This window comes from Ctenocephalides felis, unplaced genomic scaffold (assembly GCF_003426905.1).
Source record: "Ctenocephalides felis isolate EL2017-DRISC unplaced genomic scaffold, ASM342690v1 CF-g0.4_SCAFFOLD_03571, whole genome shotgun sequence".
Lineage (NCBI taxonomy): Eukaryota > Metazoa > Arthropoda > Insecta > Siphonaptera > Pulicidae > Ctenocephalides > Ctenocephalides felis.
Window position 1 is genome coordinate 42101626 of NW_020539725.1, and position 18805 is coordinate 42120430.

At 27.9% G+C, this 18805-nt stretch overlaps 2 protein-coding genes across 2 annotated transcripts in view; both read left to right on the forward strand.

Moving 5' to 3' along the window:
- LOC113386771 (neurobeachin-like protein 1) overlaps window positions 1–18805 on the forward strand; it is a 119670-nt gene that overhangs the window by 42447 nt on the left and 58418 nt on the right. The gene's annotated exons all lie outside the window — the stretch shown is intronic.
- On the forward strand, window positions 15277–18263 carry LOC113384734 (larval cuticle protein A2B-like). Its single transcript, XM_026622497.1, has 2 exons — window positions 15277–15291; window positions 17913–18263. The coding sequence occupies exons 1-2, from the start codon at window positions 15277–15279 to the stop codon at window positions 18261–18263; spliced, it is 366 nt and encodes a 121-aa protein (XP_026478282.1).

An 18805-nucleotide genomic window follows, 5' to 3' on the forward strand; every position in this document is an offset into this window, starting at 1 on the left:
CTAGACTTTTGTCGATAATTCGATGTCACGATTAAAATGGGTATATTGTTAACAAATTACGTTTCACCAGCCATAAAGATTAGGAAAATCTAATAAATGGTCGATAAATTTGATGTTTTTGCATAGAAATTTATATTTTATTTGATTGGTATAAGCTGAAATATTACAGTTCATGAGCAAAATCGGTTTTCTCTGAAGAAATCATATCTTGTACATATGTAAAAAAATTAGCATTTTGCTAGCAGTATCTTCAATAAAGAGGAGAATTTAATTTTGTAGGCGCAGTCATCTCAAAAAATTAATCGATCAAAATTATATTTGTTATGTATTTATATTTGCTGGTGCAGAAAGTTGTTTTCGGAAGTACTTGTTTATATTTGTAATTCTAGCTTTAATATAATTAATTTTTCCAAAAATGAAATTATGCCAAAGACGACTCACTTAAAATGTTTCAAAATTTCTTTCTTTCGTAATCATTGAAAAAATCAGTAAAAACTGTAATGTGAATTAGGAAAAGTTGCTCAATAACTTGGTATGATGTCGATTTCTATTATGAGTTCAAATGTCTCATGTATATTTTTTAGTCATTAGAATAAACTGAAAATGTATCAAAATAATACTAATTCCAAATATTATGCAAGTGATTTATTTTATATTCAGTTATGTACAAAGCTTAATAATGCATTTAATTTTTCTAAACCAATATTACCTATAATTAAATTATCTTACATTAAAAATAAGAAATTTATCTACACTACAAAAACAAATTTTGTTAAAAGTTCTATAATTTCTCGGATACATGCTGTATGAATTACATCAGATACAACTTGACCGACTTTTCAAAACTTTTGTACAAAAATCTGGGCGATCATTATCAATTGGACATGCAAGGTCGTCAATGGGTTTGTGGAATACTTAAATAATAGCTTGTAGTAATGATAGAATTACCTATATATTGTTGATATGGTAAAATATTACGAAATGATAATTGCTCAACAGATGAAGAATATTATAATAATGATATTTTTAATGTTTAACGATTATCGTTAACGTCATTCTTCTAGTTCCATACATCTGCAGGTATTTTATTATAAATAAGGGATAAATAAAGAAAATTGTGTGGAAAATTATACATAAAATGGAAAATTATATAAAGAAATTTGAATTCAAATTGAAGCAAGTGATTATTTCGATTTGCTGCTTTTATAACGCGAAATATATTTTTGAACAATGATTAATCAGCACTTTCTTGTAACACGAGCGTTACAAATACAAAGTGATTGATCAAATGTCTGATGGTAACAAATTTACCTTTTTATAATATTTTTGATTATATAAACAGCAAATTAATAGTAAGGATATATGGAGAGCCGAAATAGTTATTCAGTGTAAATTCTAATTTTTTATACCATATAAAACAAATGCAACACCAAACCAAATTATTTTTGATTTTGTTTTTCAATGGTTTATAACGAAATGATAATAATTTTGAAGACTTTTTATTGTAAGGTTTCGACTTCTACATGTATTAAATTTAAATCAGAACTGAGCACTTTTACTTAAGAAATTATTTGTTCGCAATTGAAATCTAGTTATGGGAAGTTTAAGCAATGGTTGATATTAGTAAAAAATGTTGATACTGCCAATTTAAATACCAATCATTATGACTATGAAATCAACTAATTTATGATTATTCATTTAACTTTATAAATTATGAATTAACTAGTTAAAATGGTAGAAAATTAAAAATTAAAAAATAAGATTGAAATTGGTGAGTGTGAGTTTAACATTTTTTATAGCCGATCAGAGAAATGTTTGTGATAAGTTGAATATGTTTCATTTACCATTGAAGGTATTACTAATTTCGGAATTATCCTGATTTTTTTTTCTAATTGTGTCTGAATCTCCAGTTATTTGCTCTTCTCATGGCAGCCAAGTTGGCAGCCACCAATCCATTGTTAGTCCCAGCATTTTCTCTAGAAACAACAGCTCTGAAACCATCTACAGGGTGGGCAGTGTAGCGTACAGTTCTCATTGTTTGACCATCAGGCTCTAATAAGGAATAAGCCCCACGAATCATACCTAATATTAAAAAAATGGGAATTAAAATTTATCTTCCACAATGTCGAATAGAAAACAGTCCCAAACAGACTTTGGGATCACAAAATAGAAATTATATTCAGTTAATTTATTATTAGAATCAGATTTTTATGCGGTCATATATAGTATTATTATTAATAAAATTTTAAAACTATTATCTTCTATATATATAAAAATAAGTCGGGTTTTCCTTCCTGAATATATAACTCCAGAACGCACAAACCGATTTCGACAATTTTGCATTCGTTGGAAAGGTCTTGGGCTCCGCAAGGTTTATAGCTAAGAAAATTAGTTGTGCATGGCATCGTGCCTTAATGCAAATCAAAAATTGCTAGCGATTTAGTGACATACCAATGATTCCGACTGGTCTTTCGTTTGACTTCAAACGATTGCAATTTCCAGTTCGCTTTTTGCTAATCGCTTAGTGTTTGCGGGATAAATATCAAATAGATTATTTAGAAAATCATTGTTTTTCATATGTGCAGTTATGCGTTGCCTGTTTACGAGTTGGAAAACCATCCACTTTGCTTGTGTTAACGTCAGACCAAAAAAACAAAAAATGTGGTTTACCAAAGAGCACTTCAATGAAACGGATAATTTGCGGATTCACTTTCATTTACTTAGAGAAGTTGAACTAAAAAACACTTCGATTTTTGTAATCGAAATAAATTCATTACTGTTGTGTAATAAAATCAAATTTTTCCTTTTTAAATATAAAACAAACAAAAAATTTCTTCATCTTAACCATCTGGTGGCGAAACGGAGTTCGTCGGGTTTGCTAGTTACTAATAAAATTTTAAAATTATTATTTTACGCTATAATCCAGCAAACGCATCAGATGCAACAGGTACATATTGATGGTGAAATAGATGGTATGGTCATATTATATATATTTAATAAAATTCGAATTGGGCGTATTTTTATAATCTCTTGAATATTTTATCACTATTGTACTTTATTAATATGATGCTGGTATTTGTCTATTGACTTGTTATAATTATTTTCCTGCAACATTAGATAGATTTGAAATCCTTGTCTAGTTCAAAAAAATTAAATGCAAAAATTAAATTTCAGCATTTGTCTCGATAAATTTTTGAGTATTGAACAAATTTATGAATACAAATATAAAATTTAATATAAAGCTTTAAAATAATAATTGGATTCGCTTTGATAAAATGGTAATTGATACGCCCATAGAAGTAACTTATTTTCAAGATGTAATATTGAAATTTCAATTTCTTTCAACGATATTGATATTAATGAATATTGGCGTTAATTTTATATATTTGATGTTTTTTAATATCTTAAATTTTGATTCACATTATTTTTCTCGCTTTTGGTGTTTTCAAACTTGACTATTTACTCATATAATTCATTTTTTGCACGTTAAGAATCAATTCATTTTGTTTTTTTCTTTAAAATTACAATTAATTCAACAATGTATAAAATACTGATCATTTAAAGTTATTTTTGTAAATATACGAGTGAAAAGTCAATAACAATAAAAATTCCAGTGATTTAATTCATTAATTTAGGTGTACTTCACAAAAAACGACCATTAATCTGGTAATTAGTTATTATGTCTAGACATTTCATATAATATTTGACTGCAAATTATTATTGCAAGTGTAAATGAAGGTTGAATTAATGGAAGGTTTGGAATAATAATAAATTGTAAATTAAGGTATCTATATAATAATTACACGAATTAATGTTATAATTCCAATCTAAATCATCATTAATAATCTAATTTGTGAGTACTTTGCGTAATCCCTTCGCAATCATTGCTGATTAAACGGAATTTTACGGATCATTATATGTAATTAAGATAATAAATGATTGATCTGTGAATGATTTAAATTTTAACAAATCGATTGGATTTAGAATTTTTGCATCTTTGACTTCTTGTGTTACCTACCAAAAGCATTATTGTGCAGAAAGTTAGTTTGCAAGTTTTCTTTCCAAGTGTGGGTTTGCAACATGAAACTACAAACATCCACTAAATTGATGGAAATGCTGTCATGATTTCTTTAAATCTTATATTTAATTATCTTATTAAATATAATTTTAAATTCAAATATTATTACCTGAGGCATCGCTCGTTTCTGTCTGCCATTTCGAATCGCCTGTGCCATCAGTGTCTTCCACGTCGTAGGAGAAATTGTATTCGGGGGATCCGTCATTGTAATCGCTTTGAATCTGTAATTAATTAGAAAAAAAATTCTTCTTAGTTAAGGAAAGTGTATAATAACAAATGTAATTAATTTTTGACGTTTCCCCGTTATGCAAATTTATTATACCTTCAACGCTTGTTCGTTCACAGTATCCGCATTTAAAATATTTTAAATTATTTTGTTATTGAATATAAGTCTTACATAATTAGATAGAAAATGATTATATCAATAACATCTTTGCATACTATTGTACACAAGGTTTATTTGATGCTATTCATATCTATATCTCTCAACGAAAATCGAATCATCATATAATTAACTTCCCGAAGGAGAAGTTTATGTTTTCATAAAAAAATCCGACTCGCCAATTTTATGTTTTCTCGACGTTTCCAGCCATGCTGAATCGAATGAGACCAAATTTGGAAAAGTATGTGTGTGTGTGTGTGTGAACACCTTTTTTGCCGTAAATCGACGTTTTTTTTTAATTTAATGCGACGATCGGCCGAGCTGTTTCTTTGTAAATTGCAGAAAAGTGAAAAATTTTTCGTCTACGTTTTAGCCCGCAATTCTGAATTGATTTCGAAAACTCAAAAACCATTCTATAGATATTGGTTGGGAATCGTGCTGATTAGTTTTTGGTAAAGATCGGCCGAGCCGTTTTCTTATAATAAAGTGTTTTAGAAAAAATCGACGATTTTTATGATTTTTTTTGACGGTAGATACCATAGTCTTGTAGATCATACTAAAATATTACGGTCCTTCGACAAGCCGTTTAATTTTGAAAACTCTTTAAAGTTTGCAAAAATTAGTATCGTTTTTTTGGCATTTGTCAAAATTAGACCTTTCAACGTTTTCTCAAAAACGCCTGAACCGATTTCAGAAATTTAAAAGCCCTATTAAAGTCCTATGGAAACAGGTTCAATTATGAAAATTATTGATTTTTGAAAATTTGCATTTAAAAAATACTCCAAGTTAACGAGTTTATTCGTTTTCAATTATGTGTTATAAATCCACTCGCAATATAATATTTTTAATCACTCATAAATTTTTTTTTTATTGATTAAGCCGATTATTTACACATATCGGGCAGTTCATGTAACTTGCCTCAAGGCAAAATACCAATACCAACTAGTTAATTAAAATATTACAAATTAATTTAAATTTACGATGTTGTTTTCATTAGTTTTATTCCAGAGTTAAATTTTTCAATCATGAAAAAGGTATCCAATTTTGTGTTTTTGGTTTTTCTTGGTTTGAATTACTGAATGATGATACAAGTGTCGATACGTCTATATGAAGAAATAAACATATTTTTGCATTCACAATATTTTTAAAGCTATATTTAAATTACATTAGATCTTGAAAATCATAATAGTCTATACTACTGTATGTACTCGAAATTCTTTAAGTGTATGCACAAAAAACCACTTCGTCGTACATTCGAATATAACTACTGTTTATCAAACCATTGTTATTGTCTACAATAATAAAATGCTAGGTCGTCATAAGTACCTATGTTTAGATTTTTTTTGTATTATAATGTACTAACCTGACTGAGATCATGAATAAACTGAGATCGTCTGGACCATGGCGACGCCTGATTTGGCGGCATGTTCGAAAAAATCACATAGGCATTGCATTCATTTATAAATATCATTGCCAAGATTGCGATCCATGTTGCTAATTTCTATAAAAAAAGTTTCAAAACATTAATCTATTTTGGTCATAGTATTTTATAACAAATTTAACACTTCATGTCAGAAAAAAAATTGATATAATAATTTTTACACAACTATTTACCTATCTAAATTTATTTGATATATAATAAGAAAAAAAAAGTTGAATAATTTTGTACTTTTTTGCAAAATCATTAAAATTCTATGAAAAAAATGTTAATATTTTAGTGATTGAAAATCTAGCACTACGTTTACCTTATCTTTTTGGGATAACATTTCGTATGTTAATCGTATCAACTTATGCATTTTCTTATTTTTGGCTTCGTTTTATATACTAACGTTGCCAATAATACTGGAACCTAAAATACACACCTAGTGTGTAAAATAATTTGATAATGGTTTATTCGTGCACATCAATCGCAATTTGAAAACGTTGTCAAGAAAAGGTTGTTCAACTATGGTAAAGAGAGTTTTATTAAATATTGAGTTAGGCACTTGTGATCATTAAAAATGTTTTACTATAGCTATTGTTCAAATTTAAAAAAGATCTGGAAACGTCAATCTAATTTTAGACTGTTTATTACTGACAATTATATATTTATTTACTGATAGTTATCAAAAATATTGCACAATTATGCACTTGGCACAAATTAATAAAATGAGAATAGCTTTCAAATAGAATATAATTTAATTTGCTCAGAGTGCATTTTTTTTAAACTGTTTTTAATGTAATAAATTTATAATTATATTAGTATGTTGCATAATTGTGGGAGCTCCTAATAATGTTAGCAATAACCCATTTAATACTAATTCATAATATTATTGGATACCGTGAAAATTTACCGCGTCATTTAATTGTTAATAAAATTATTTATCTTATTGTGAACAATTATTAAATCGACATAAAATAATTTTTCACTTTTCTTCTCGAAGGCTACTAGCACATTCGGTTTGAAATGAGTAGTAGAGTTTTCAGAACTTTATCTCCTTCAAGATTGAGAAGTTGTTTTTGTATTGATCTATATAATACTTTTATAAATAGTCACATCAATTTAATATATACTTTCTAAGATTTTGTTTACCATACAGCCGTTATTCATGTAAATTCGAAATATGAGACATTTATTATATCCGAAAGATTTATGTGCTCATACTAGTCCATGAAAATTATAGAAAATTCGATTGATTTTTGACAGAATGTAAAATTTAAATAATATTTGTGTATTATTAACTTTTTTGATATGGTTATAATACAAAAATATTTATATATTAGATTTATTGCATGTGCATTTGAATATATTTTGCGCTCTGTTATCGAGCAATTATTATTTCTGTGAGTATTTGTGGTCGCATATCAAGCAGGGATAAAATTCTTTAAGCGTGAAAGCATTTTAAACTAAAAATAATTAAATTTTTATACATTACTAAATTCTTATTAACAAATGTTAAAGATTAGATAGTTAGAAAATCTAGGCGTCAGTGCCTTAAGGCAAGTTTCAAACTCGATATATGTAAATAATCGACTTAATAAGAATTGATTTTAGCAACTTCTACAGTTGTTCCAATTATTCCAAGCTCTGATATTTAGTTTAAACCACTCAAGCGATTCAGAATGACTTAACATGTCGAGAACACATAGCAAATTGGAGTTTAGACTTTAGCATCATTCAAGTTTTATCAAAATCTTCTAAAAAAAATTAACAAGCGTTTTTTATCGAAAGCTCAAGCACACACATACTCTTTCTGATTTTGGTGTCAAGCGATTCAGAATGATTTGAAATGCGGAGAACACATAGTAAATAGGATTTTAGACTTCAACATCATTCAAGTTTTATCAAAATATAAATAATTAAAAAAAGATCTTTGTCAAAAGCTCAGACACACACAACTTTTTCTAATGTTGGTGTCGAGCGATTCCGAATGACTTGAAATACTCAGAAAACATAAATATTTGCTAAATAGGAATTTTTAGAGAAGATAAACTCCATGGGCAAAAATTTTATGCACTTGATAATTCATAATTTCTCGATCATTTTTAATATTTTACTTCCAGTATCATTTTTTTCTAAGATTTCTTCTAAAAAAGGAAAACAATTAGTTTATTAAACAATAATTTGTTATTTTTTCATTAATGATATATTTGCGCTTTGGGTTGTTTGCTAGATTTTTCCAACTGAACTGATCTCCGAAAGAAATACTCGTTAGCATTTAATATTAATTATCGAACAGTTTGCAATAATTTCAAATTAATTATTGAAAATTAATATATTTTTCGTCATTCACAAGACAGATATTATTGATGATTTTTTATTTACTGTAAATACGAATAGTACATACAATATTTATCCATATATTAATTTGCACTTTATACAAAAATAAACACTTATTATCGGTCGCTAGCTTTTTATATGTGATTCCCACTAGGTTGGATACTTTTTTACATATATCATACTTATTTTTTAACTACCTTCGAAATTTTCATTGCTATCTTTATCAATTTTTTTATTATTCTCTTTTTTTTTAATTTTAATTGGTTTGATTGATCGTTGTCACCTTTCACGTCAAAGTTTTTTTGGTCATCGTCATCAATTTATCTCAATAAAAATCTGCAATCAATTTATCTGCATAAAAATATAGATGTAACAGACTAAATTTTTCTGATACTAATAACTGATCCCCCAAAAAATTCGATACCCGTGGGTTCAATTTTAGGCATCTATTTAAATCAGTCATTTTTCTGAAAGCTATATGTGGCAACTAGACTTACAATTTGTAGCAGGTGTTGCAATATGTTCAAACACATTTTGTAACCGTGTATTTTCATGCAATTAATTAAAGCACGTCTTAATTGTTATACGTGCAGTACAGAATATCCGCTTCCTGTTCACATATGTGGAGACATGTTCGCAAGTTTCCTCTCTCAGTTAATAATGCGTACCTCTAATAAATTTATTTTATAAATGTCATATAATAACTTTCAATTATATTGGATTCTTTACACCTCTATATAACTTTTTAAAAAATTTCGTATTGGTTGTATTATAAGTTTCGTATTATAAGTATTATTAACATTTCAACATAATAACAATTAGTTAGTTAGCTTTTTACAGAAAATCCAACTTGCTAGTTTTAGGTTTTCTCGACATTTCTGTATAGCTTAAGATTAAAATTGAAAAGACAATGTATGAGTGAGTATATGTGAACCAAAGTTCGTCGAGCTTTGGAAATTTTAAAAACCGTTGGAAAGAGCAGTTAGTCTTTCGCAAAGGCAGGTCTAGCCGTTTTTTGATACGGGGGAAAAAGTGCCAATAATGGTATTTTAGTTTTTGAGATAATGGAGCATCCGATTTAAATAATTCAAAAAACATTTTATTGGTAAAATTTTTATAAAGGCAGGTCCAGCGTCTTCGGAGGTCCAATAAAAAAAGTAAAAAATAACGTCATTTGGCCGTCAAAAATGAAAATTAGACATATATACATCGTATTATTAGATATTTTGTAATGATTATAATAATAAGTACAAATTTTATGTACATTTATATGGGTTCCGTACCAATGTTCACACGTTACAAATTTTATGTACATTTATATGGGTTCCGTACCAATGTTCACACGTTAGATGACTACGCGGCGCTTACGCGCTTCGATATATCGACTCCAAATCAGCTATGTAGCGTGATTGCTTTAAAGAATGTTCAAAATTTAAAAAAAAATCGAAATACAAAAAAAAATCAAAATATGAAAAAATCAAATTTTTCAAAAAAGTCAAATTCTTTCAAAAATTTCAAAATTTCTCAAAAATCTAATTTTTTCAAAGTTTTGCCAAGTTTTTTTTATAATTTAGTTTTCGGTACGGGAAGTTGCAGCAATTTCCCTTATTTGTGCTAAAATCTTTATCTTATCTATTTTACTTGATGTCGTGCGTTCAATGATTTTATTAAAAATTTTTAGTGCATATATTGGTATATATACATATATTTTTATTTCTCTATTGTGTAATCGATAGATAAATTATCTACAATTTATTCAGCCAAACAAGGAGAAGAAATGCGAAAAGAGCCTCCGTTCTTTGGAATTTATACGTTTATCAACCTATAATCACATATTTATGAATATGCATTTTGTGAACAACTTTCATTTCAATACCATTACTGAGTTTGAATTCAATATTAAATCTTGGATTTTATTTTTACAGTTACATTTGTTTTGAGTTATAATTAAATTAGGTAAACTTAATAAACTTAAAGTTAATCAATTAAACTTAATCACTGAAGTCATTTTTATACACTGATCAATCATTCCAAATTCGATGATGTCGAAGATTAGCGATTCGATTTATTCTAGCGTTTTTAGTTTATATTTGTTATTGGTATTGTTGAACATATTTCATAGGCACTACATACTTTTATTTTTCAACTTTATGTAAATAATTCATATAATTTCACTGGTATAACCGAGAACAAATCACACACTGACACTTCTTTATACTTTATATAGATTAAATATTGAACTTATTAAGTAATTTCTATATTTGATATTCAATTATTTAAACCACCGTTAGGAATGTTATCTACCTAAAATTAGTTCCACTTAAATAATTTAATACTATTTTAATTTAGTTCCCTATCTAAAATTAGTTCTAATTATAACTTAAAACTAAAAGTAGAATCTAAATTAGTTCTAAAAAATTAAAGAATGATCTATAATTTGAATAATTTCGAGACTTTGTATAGCCTAGTATTATCTGGTGCAATCCTGCTTTCCCCTTTTGTTTCATAATGTTTCTTTTGTTCACTTCTTTAAATTAATGCAAATTATATGCAATTTATCAAGTACACCTTGCAAGTATTCAAATTTTTTATCACATAAATTATCTAAGTGTTAAAATTCACATATGTAAAGTGATTTTGCAAAGGCATTAACCTAAGTGAGGAATAGAATAAATTTGATTCTACTTTTGTTTAGGAAAAGATATATAATGGATTTTTTTTATTACAACTAGTTCCATTTATTATTACAGATAAAGATGAATTATATATAGTGTCAATTGAGTAATTCTTTCTTACACTTTTGTAAGGGAGCCATATTCGTGATTTAGCTAAATATTTGATTAGCAATGATAATAAAAGAAACTTTTTAAAGTTTGAATTCATGTATTCATCATCGAATACGATCTAAATTTAATCAATTAGCTAAAAATGGTTAAATATTGAAACTTTTATATTTATAGTCTGATTACAACTGTTTTACACCTACATTCTATAATTACGATAAATTAGATATGGAGGCCAACGACAAGAGGAGGAGCTTTGAATCTTTTAAAAAAATATAGTATATACTATATAGTATAGTACAGAAAACTTCAATTATGAAAATTTTGTACATAGCAATTATGTGGATTCTATTCTTAAAAATATCTGGAAAATAGGTTTATATATATATATATATATATATATATATATATATATAGACTCAAATTCTCTAGAAAACTTTTTACTTTATCAATCAAATATCAATCATTTCAAAATTTTAGGAATATATTTATACATGTTTTAAGAATACATAGTAATATGTATTTTTGAAGAAAAAAAATAAATATTTTTTGTTATCGTCGATCTCCAACGGCGCGACAAAAAAAGGCCTTTCACTGCTGCAGTGATTCCGGCCTTCTACGTGGATGAAATTAAAAAAAAAAAATCTGGTTAAACTAGATAATATTGTCTGTAAAATGAACTACGATAAAGAAAAAAATCAAAAATTGACACAATGACGGCATTTTTTAAAAAAACCCAAAATCTTGGTCGTTTTTTTGGACCGTCAAAATTCGATTTTTGATCCGATCAAAAAATTGATAGTTCATTTTACGGAGAACTATATATAGAACATGTAAAAAAAATGATAGTAATCGGATCATTTGCTTTTGAGTAATCGCTGCAGCAAATTCAGAAAATGCTGTTTCGAGAAAAACGCGTTTAAAGATTAAATAATCGTTATACTATATACTATATATATACTCTTTAAATGGCTGTGACTCAAAAACTATTCAAGATATCGATTTAAAATTTTGGTATGTTATTTTTAAAGGTATAGCCTATCGAAATATGGAAAATTGAAAATTCGATTTTTTGAAAATTTCCCTTAAATTAGTTCTAGCAATATAATTTAAACAATTATCCATGTGCTAAATGATTCAATTATATTGAAACAAAATGTTCCAGGTTTTTTTAATATCTGTAGCTTTCACTGTAATTTCTAGAGTTGCTAATGCAATTAATTAATGAGACAAATATAATAGGTTGTCAAATATCTCCCTTTCGCCTTTTTGTATTATAAACCAAGAGCAAAAAAGCGGAAGGGAGATATTTGACAACCTAATATATTTTTTCAAATTCAGTAAAATTTTTCAAATCATAGTTTTTCTATTTTATCTCAATCTAATGCTTTGTATACTCTGAGACATATTTTAAAATCATGTGTTTCATTCAAAACGATGTGATTCTTTTTTTACTCTATTTCATTGGCAGAAAAGTTGCATATTATGGATTTCTGAGCTCTATATTATCGCAATTTAGCGAAGCGTTTAAAATGTATGGTATACACATTTTAATCTTTATTTAAGATTTAAAAGTATTATGCATGGTTTACAAATTAAAGTAAGCGCATGCATAAGTTATCGATTCGTGATGTTATCAATAGCATTACCGTGTAATATGGGTTAATACAATATGACAACTAGTTGAACATTCTGGTACAAGCAAATGTCGTTGTGTGAGGTTCAGCATGCGATCAGCACGACATTTGCACAAAGACCTCAGAGCAGACACGATCCGGTTCCACGGGAAACTACTATACTAGGTAATCCATATGGATTACATCACTCCACATGTAATCCCGCATCAGTTGTAAGGCGAACGGAGCTTCTTCTTCGAAATAAACCGAATTGTATGAAAACGACAACATAACCCAATCGATATTTAACACTAAACCTATCTAAAGCAGGAATTAGAAGTGTGTGACATTGGGTTTTAAGGAAACTTGTTGGTAGGCACTTTCCTCTTATACGATTTTTTTTTGAGAAAGGTCATGTTCATTAATGTATTTTGGGAAATATTTAAAATGTAAGTACAAACTAAAATATTGTATTTGCATTTTTGAGATAAAATTGAAAATATCATTAGTAAAGTTCAAACTGTTTGGCTAGAATCGATATTGAACTATCTAATGAACCTATCTAAGGTAGAAATTAGAAGTGGCGTTGAGCTTTAAAGAATAGCGACGATGCTTCTCTCTTTATTAACAATTATGATTCTTTTATTTTTGAGAAATTTGAAGTCTATTCAAACATATTAAGAAATATTTGTAATATAAATTTAGTATGAAAATTTTAATGTATGATAAAGTATTGGCATTTTGAAGGTCAAATTAAACACATTGTATTACTAGTAAAACAATCGATTGGCGAGAGCAGATATGAATAATTTTGAAATTAATATTTCATATATTAGTATTCATTATATTAATTTCGCATATATTAGACCTATTGAAGAAAGCTAATAGTTTTTTATAATTGTATTCAGCACCAATCAGAATGTTCTATAAGCTGCTGTATTTGAAATTTTCTTCCACATCAGGTTTTGGATTGTAATCCAATGGTTAACCTATCTACATTTTCATTATTGCATTATTAGAATTTTCCTAATATGTTATTCAATTACATATAAAAATGCTCGAGAAAAGCTATTTTTTCTTGAAAACAGATTTTAGATCCATATTTCTAAGTAATAATGGATATAGCTAAAGCTAAAATCTGAAAGACAATCTGATACGAATATGTCTAACGCTAATTTTGAGAGTCCAATTATATATGTAACTTGATAATGGTTGGATCAGAATTAAAAGAAATTATGAGCCAATAAGTTGACTGTTAAAAATAATATAAAGCAGTAGTCGATTTAAATCGGCTGATCTGCTCTACCAAAATGTATCAGAAAACTGTATTTACGTACATTAATGCATACGCCCATCTTTTCTGAAGTATGCTAATATGGTTAGAAATTACTCAAACAAAATAATATTTTATTTGACCTTATCAACAAGTAATTTAATAAAGGCAGAACTGCTGAATTTTGACATTAGTCAGGACGAAACGGAGTGACAATGTTGATTATAACTATTATCTTTTTATCCAGAAAGAGCTTGCAAGTTGTGAGCTTTTAAGTACAACCTTGATGGTCAAACTGTTACCACTATTTGGTTATTGTGGTTAAATTTGATTGTTTTTGTTCATTTAAATTTAGGAATCGTAACCGTGAATAACAATTCTGGAACCACTGTCAAAAATAAGGGCATAATTTCTCCAAGTGACTCAAAATTAAGTCTTTGAATTTTGGAATTAAAATTTCTAAAATTGATGACTTTGAAAGGCCGTACTCTGAAAAAAATATGATGAAGTGCTTTGGCAAGTTCAATTCGGAATTTGCGCATTTAATCAGGATTGCAAGATGGTACAATACTTGTTAACTTTATACTGATTGTGAGTGAAATTAAAAATTTCTGCGTTATTTTTTATGTTTGTTGCAGTCACTTCGGTTTGACGCTCAGTTCTGGGACACCAGAATCTTAGTCTATTTTATTTTAGTTTGTTTATGTTATTTGTTTTAGAATTATGTATATTCTCTTGTTGATTTTTGTAAGTACTTTTTTATGAAATTTCATTTATAATTGTATTAACAAATGATGTATTATTTTCCAAGCATCTAACGCAAAGAAAATGTTCCAACGAACTGATTCCAACAATTACGTTGTAGGTTAATTACATTTTTATCACTTTTAAAGGCATCTGCATTGTACCATGAAAATTGAATAACAGCAAATATCACTATTATATCACAACATTCAACCGTCGCGACCTGAAGACTACATACGTCTTCTGCGAAACGAAAGCGAAAGTTCTTCTCTGCTCTCATTCACGTACAACTGCGTTCTGACGTCCCAAAAGTAGAACCAAAGCAAGTCGTATTAACTGATTTGTTCCAACTTTAACCATTCTGTACACGATCGATGCCTCAATTTAATTTTTCGTTGGTCAATTCGGTTTTTATTTTGGCAGTGCATTTAATTTCTTTTCGATTTTGACATTCCGGGCACGGATGGCACACGAGGCGCATCCCTACCCGTGGACGATTCGCGCGAAATCACAAAAGTATAAGTTGGCGATCGCAAAGACGATTCTTCACAAACGACTGACGTGTTCGATTTGATTCAACTTTGTGCTAACGACCTGGGTTTTGTGTTGGTTTTCAGTGTGTTTTTGATAAAAGAAAGAAATGGCGACACAAAAAGTAAGTGATAGTGATTTTTTTTTCTTTTATGATATAATATCACTGATAGAAATTTTTATTAATTTTATTATTTAGAGTCAATAAAGTCAAATATTGGCAGTATATTTTTCCCAAAATATTATAATTTTGAAAGAAAGTGAAGTGAAATATAGTAGATAGAGATAGTAGATTCCATTAATCTTTTTATGATTGGTAAAAAAAATATCTATTCATAATGCATAAATCATAATTTATTGGTAGAAAAGAAGGTGACTATGATTATTTTTCTTTCAATGATCACATTTTTCTTAGCTTTCTGACTCATTGGTTTGGCAAATAATTATTTAACAATTTTTCGTAATTTATGTAATGTCTAATGAAAAATCAATATTATTTCAAGGGTTTATGGATATTCATCTCTCTGCCAATTGATCACGTTGATTAAAGACTGTAAATCAAATTAGCAAGCAAATTTAATATTAGCCAAGTCGCATTTCTTTTAATATATTTTTTAATTTGGCGAACCATGTACAATTTTTTACCACCTGTAAACCTTTTTATTTTATTAATTATTAAAAACTAGATTTTATCCATATCAATCCTATATTAATTTAAATTGACTTTAATCAATTCATAATACAAATTTTATTTGATTTTATATTAATATAATGGCAGCTTAGCACATTTTTGTAATTTGTAGTAAGTAAATTCAATAAATAAATCAAAGGATATTTTATTACAACAATTAATAATAAATTAAATTTAAAAATATCTTTTGTCTCATAACATGATTCTATTACACCTTAATTTTTTATTCTCTCGGATTTGTGTATGTAGAGAAGAGGGTAATTATAATTATTTTCCTTTTAATGATCACATTTTTCTTAATTTTCTTAAAGCTCATGGCGTTGGTAATTAATTATTTCACTAATCTTTCGTAATTTATGTAATGTCTAATCAAGAATCAATATTATATAACGGTTTAGGGATATTTCTCTCCCAATTAATCATGTTAATCAGAATTAGTGGATCCAATTAGAAAGCCAATTTAATATTTGCTAAGTCGCCTTTTTTTAAATGTTTTTGTATTTTTCGAATCATATATGATGTTTTCTCTTTGTTTCATCATCCAAAAGCCTTTTTATTTTATTAAATAATAGAAATTTTTATATAATTCTATAGTTCTGCTAAGTTGATGTTCTTCAATCTTAGTGCTGGTGTGCAGCATCACACCATTCACATGTTGTTACATTTTACTTTATTCTTTTAAATAGCTGACAATAAAAATAGTTTTATCACCAATATTTATTTCTTATGCTCGTGTTCCTGATATGATGAGATCACGGATTTATAATCGCCTCATTTAAATTGATCATCGGAATAATTAACATATCTAAATAACTGATTTGAAGAGCTTGACCTTTTTTCCGCTCGTTTCTTCGTCCAGTCCGATGTCCTTCGACTAAAGGGCTTCCATAGCATTTCCTTTCACCGCCGGCATTTCTGATATTTCAACTTGTATCATTATAATTGGTTCTGAGAAATAAAAATACTTTTCCTATTGTATATAAATATATGAAAGAAAGAAAAATACAATCACATTTTATCTAATCTTGACTAAAATTATTCATTATCTTACAATATTTTAATTCAGTGATAAAACCATTAAATTTTTATTAAATTTTTGGTCGTAATTTTTTTTGAAGGTTATAAGTAAGTTCAACTGTTTATTTAAATTTTAGTTCATTATTTACATCTTTATTTATTTATTTTCTCAAACATTGCATCTCTATTTTAATTTCGTATCACACAGTGTTGGGAGAAAGTTGCACGCATTTTAATCAATTAACAGTTAATTTAATGCATAAATTATACAAGGAATAAATTATTAATATTAAACTCTACGTGTTATGAATTAATGATATTATATTATAAATGGAATTTTAAGCACATTTTAACAAAACATTATATTATAATTAACTTACATATTCGAAACTTTAGAAAGTTTGGGAAAAAATGATATAATCATATATTTGACATTAGAATTTTTATTTAAATTCAATGCCACAATCGTGTGATGTAAATGCAGCGTGACATGCAACAAGAGAGGTTACAACATATTTCATTTACTTAATAAAGTATTACTAAACTTTATATGAGAATGTTACTTAATAAAATGGTTAGTACCGTCGGTGACTCTCAATTTGTTGAGCTATTGTATTTTTACAACTCTAATTTGGCTTCATAATAATTTAAATTTGCCAACCTCAACCTCAAAACAACTTTCCACAACCAACTTACCCAACCAACTTTTATTTGCATGAAGATCACTGAATTTACTATGAACTTGAAACTAGTGGTCATATATTCGGAACATTACATGTGCAACAGAAAATTGATAAAAAATCGATTATATTTAATGGAATATACGTTGTCCTCTAAAATCCAAACACTATACTCCAAAAATGTTACCTTTTGTACTCACTTAGCTCATCATAGATTTACCACATATACTGCCAATAAGACTATTGTATATTTTTGTGTAAATTTCTGATCTTATCTGATTTCTGATATTTTTGTGATATAATTTCTACATCGTAAATAACACAATAATTAAATATATAATAAATCATTACTTTTAGTTCATTTTCTTCACTGCCTGTGCTCTCTGCATAATCTCCCTGAGACTGACTGGTGCCGGAGTTCTTCCGGCAATTGCTCCGGTTGCTCTAGCCGTGGACCCGGATTCAGATCCTCATCCTCAATACACATATGCCTATGATGTCCGAGATTCCTTAACTGGAGACTCAAAATCTCAACATGAGAGCAGGGATGGAGATGTAGTAAGAGGCAGCTACTCATTATTGGACGCTGATGGTCTTCTCAGGACAGTGGTGTACACTGCAGATCCAGTTAATGGTTTCAATGCTGTAGTTCAAAGAGCACCACCTTCTGATGCTCAAGTTGCTGCTGCTCCTGTTTTGCATCATTAGAAGAATGGATGTGAAAATATTTGTGCTCATAAAGAAGATTTAAGATTTTTTTGCAAAATTTTCAAAATTTAGCTGACGGAAGCCAGTATACGAAGCATACTAATCATAGGAAATTGCCAATAGGATTCATAATGTCGTGTTGTGCTGACCTATATAGCCGTATTCTTTGCTTATTTCGATATTTTAATATTTTTCAATATAAACCATCTGAGTGCCAAAAGCAAATATGAATTTAGTTTCTACTACCAAATCAACATCAGTATTATATAAAAATGATTTGGAAATAAAATTAATTCACTATTTTTATTCGAATTCATATACGCTAGGGTATTGCTAAAATTGGTAAATGAATTATTTACAGTCTCATTAAAATACCTTTTGCAAATATCTTTTTCACAATTGTAGAGACACATATTTTTACCAAAATGCTGATCCAGATAACGTCCTGTTGATTCAAATTTATACAGACGATCGTCTTGTTTCTTATTTGTTGTATTTCATTTTTTATGTTAACAACAATGTGATGTGTACTACATATAAAA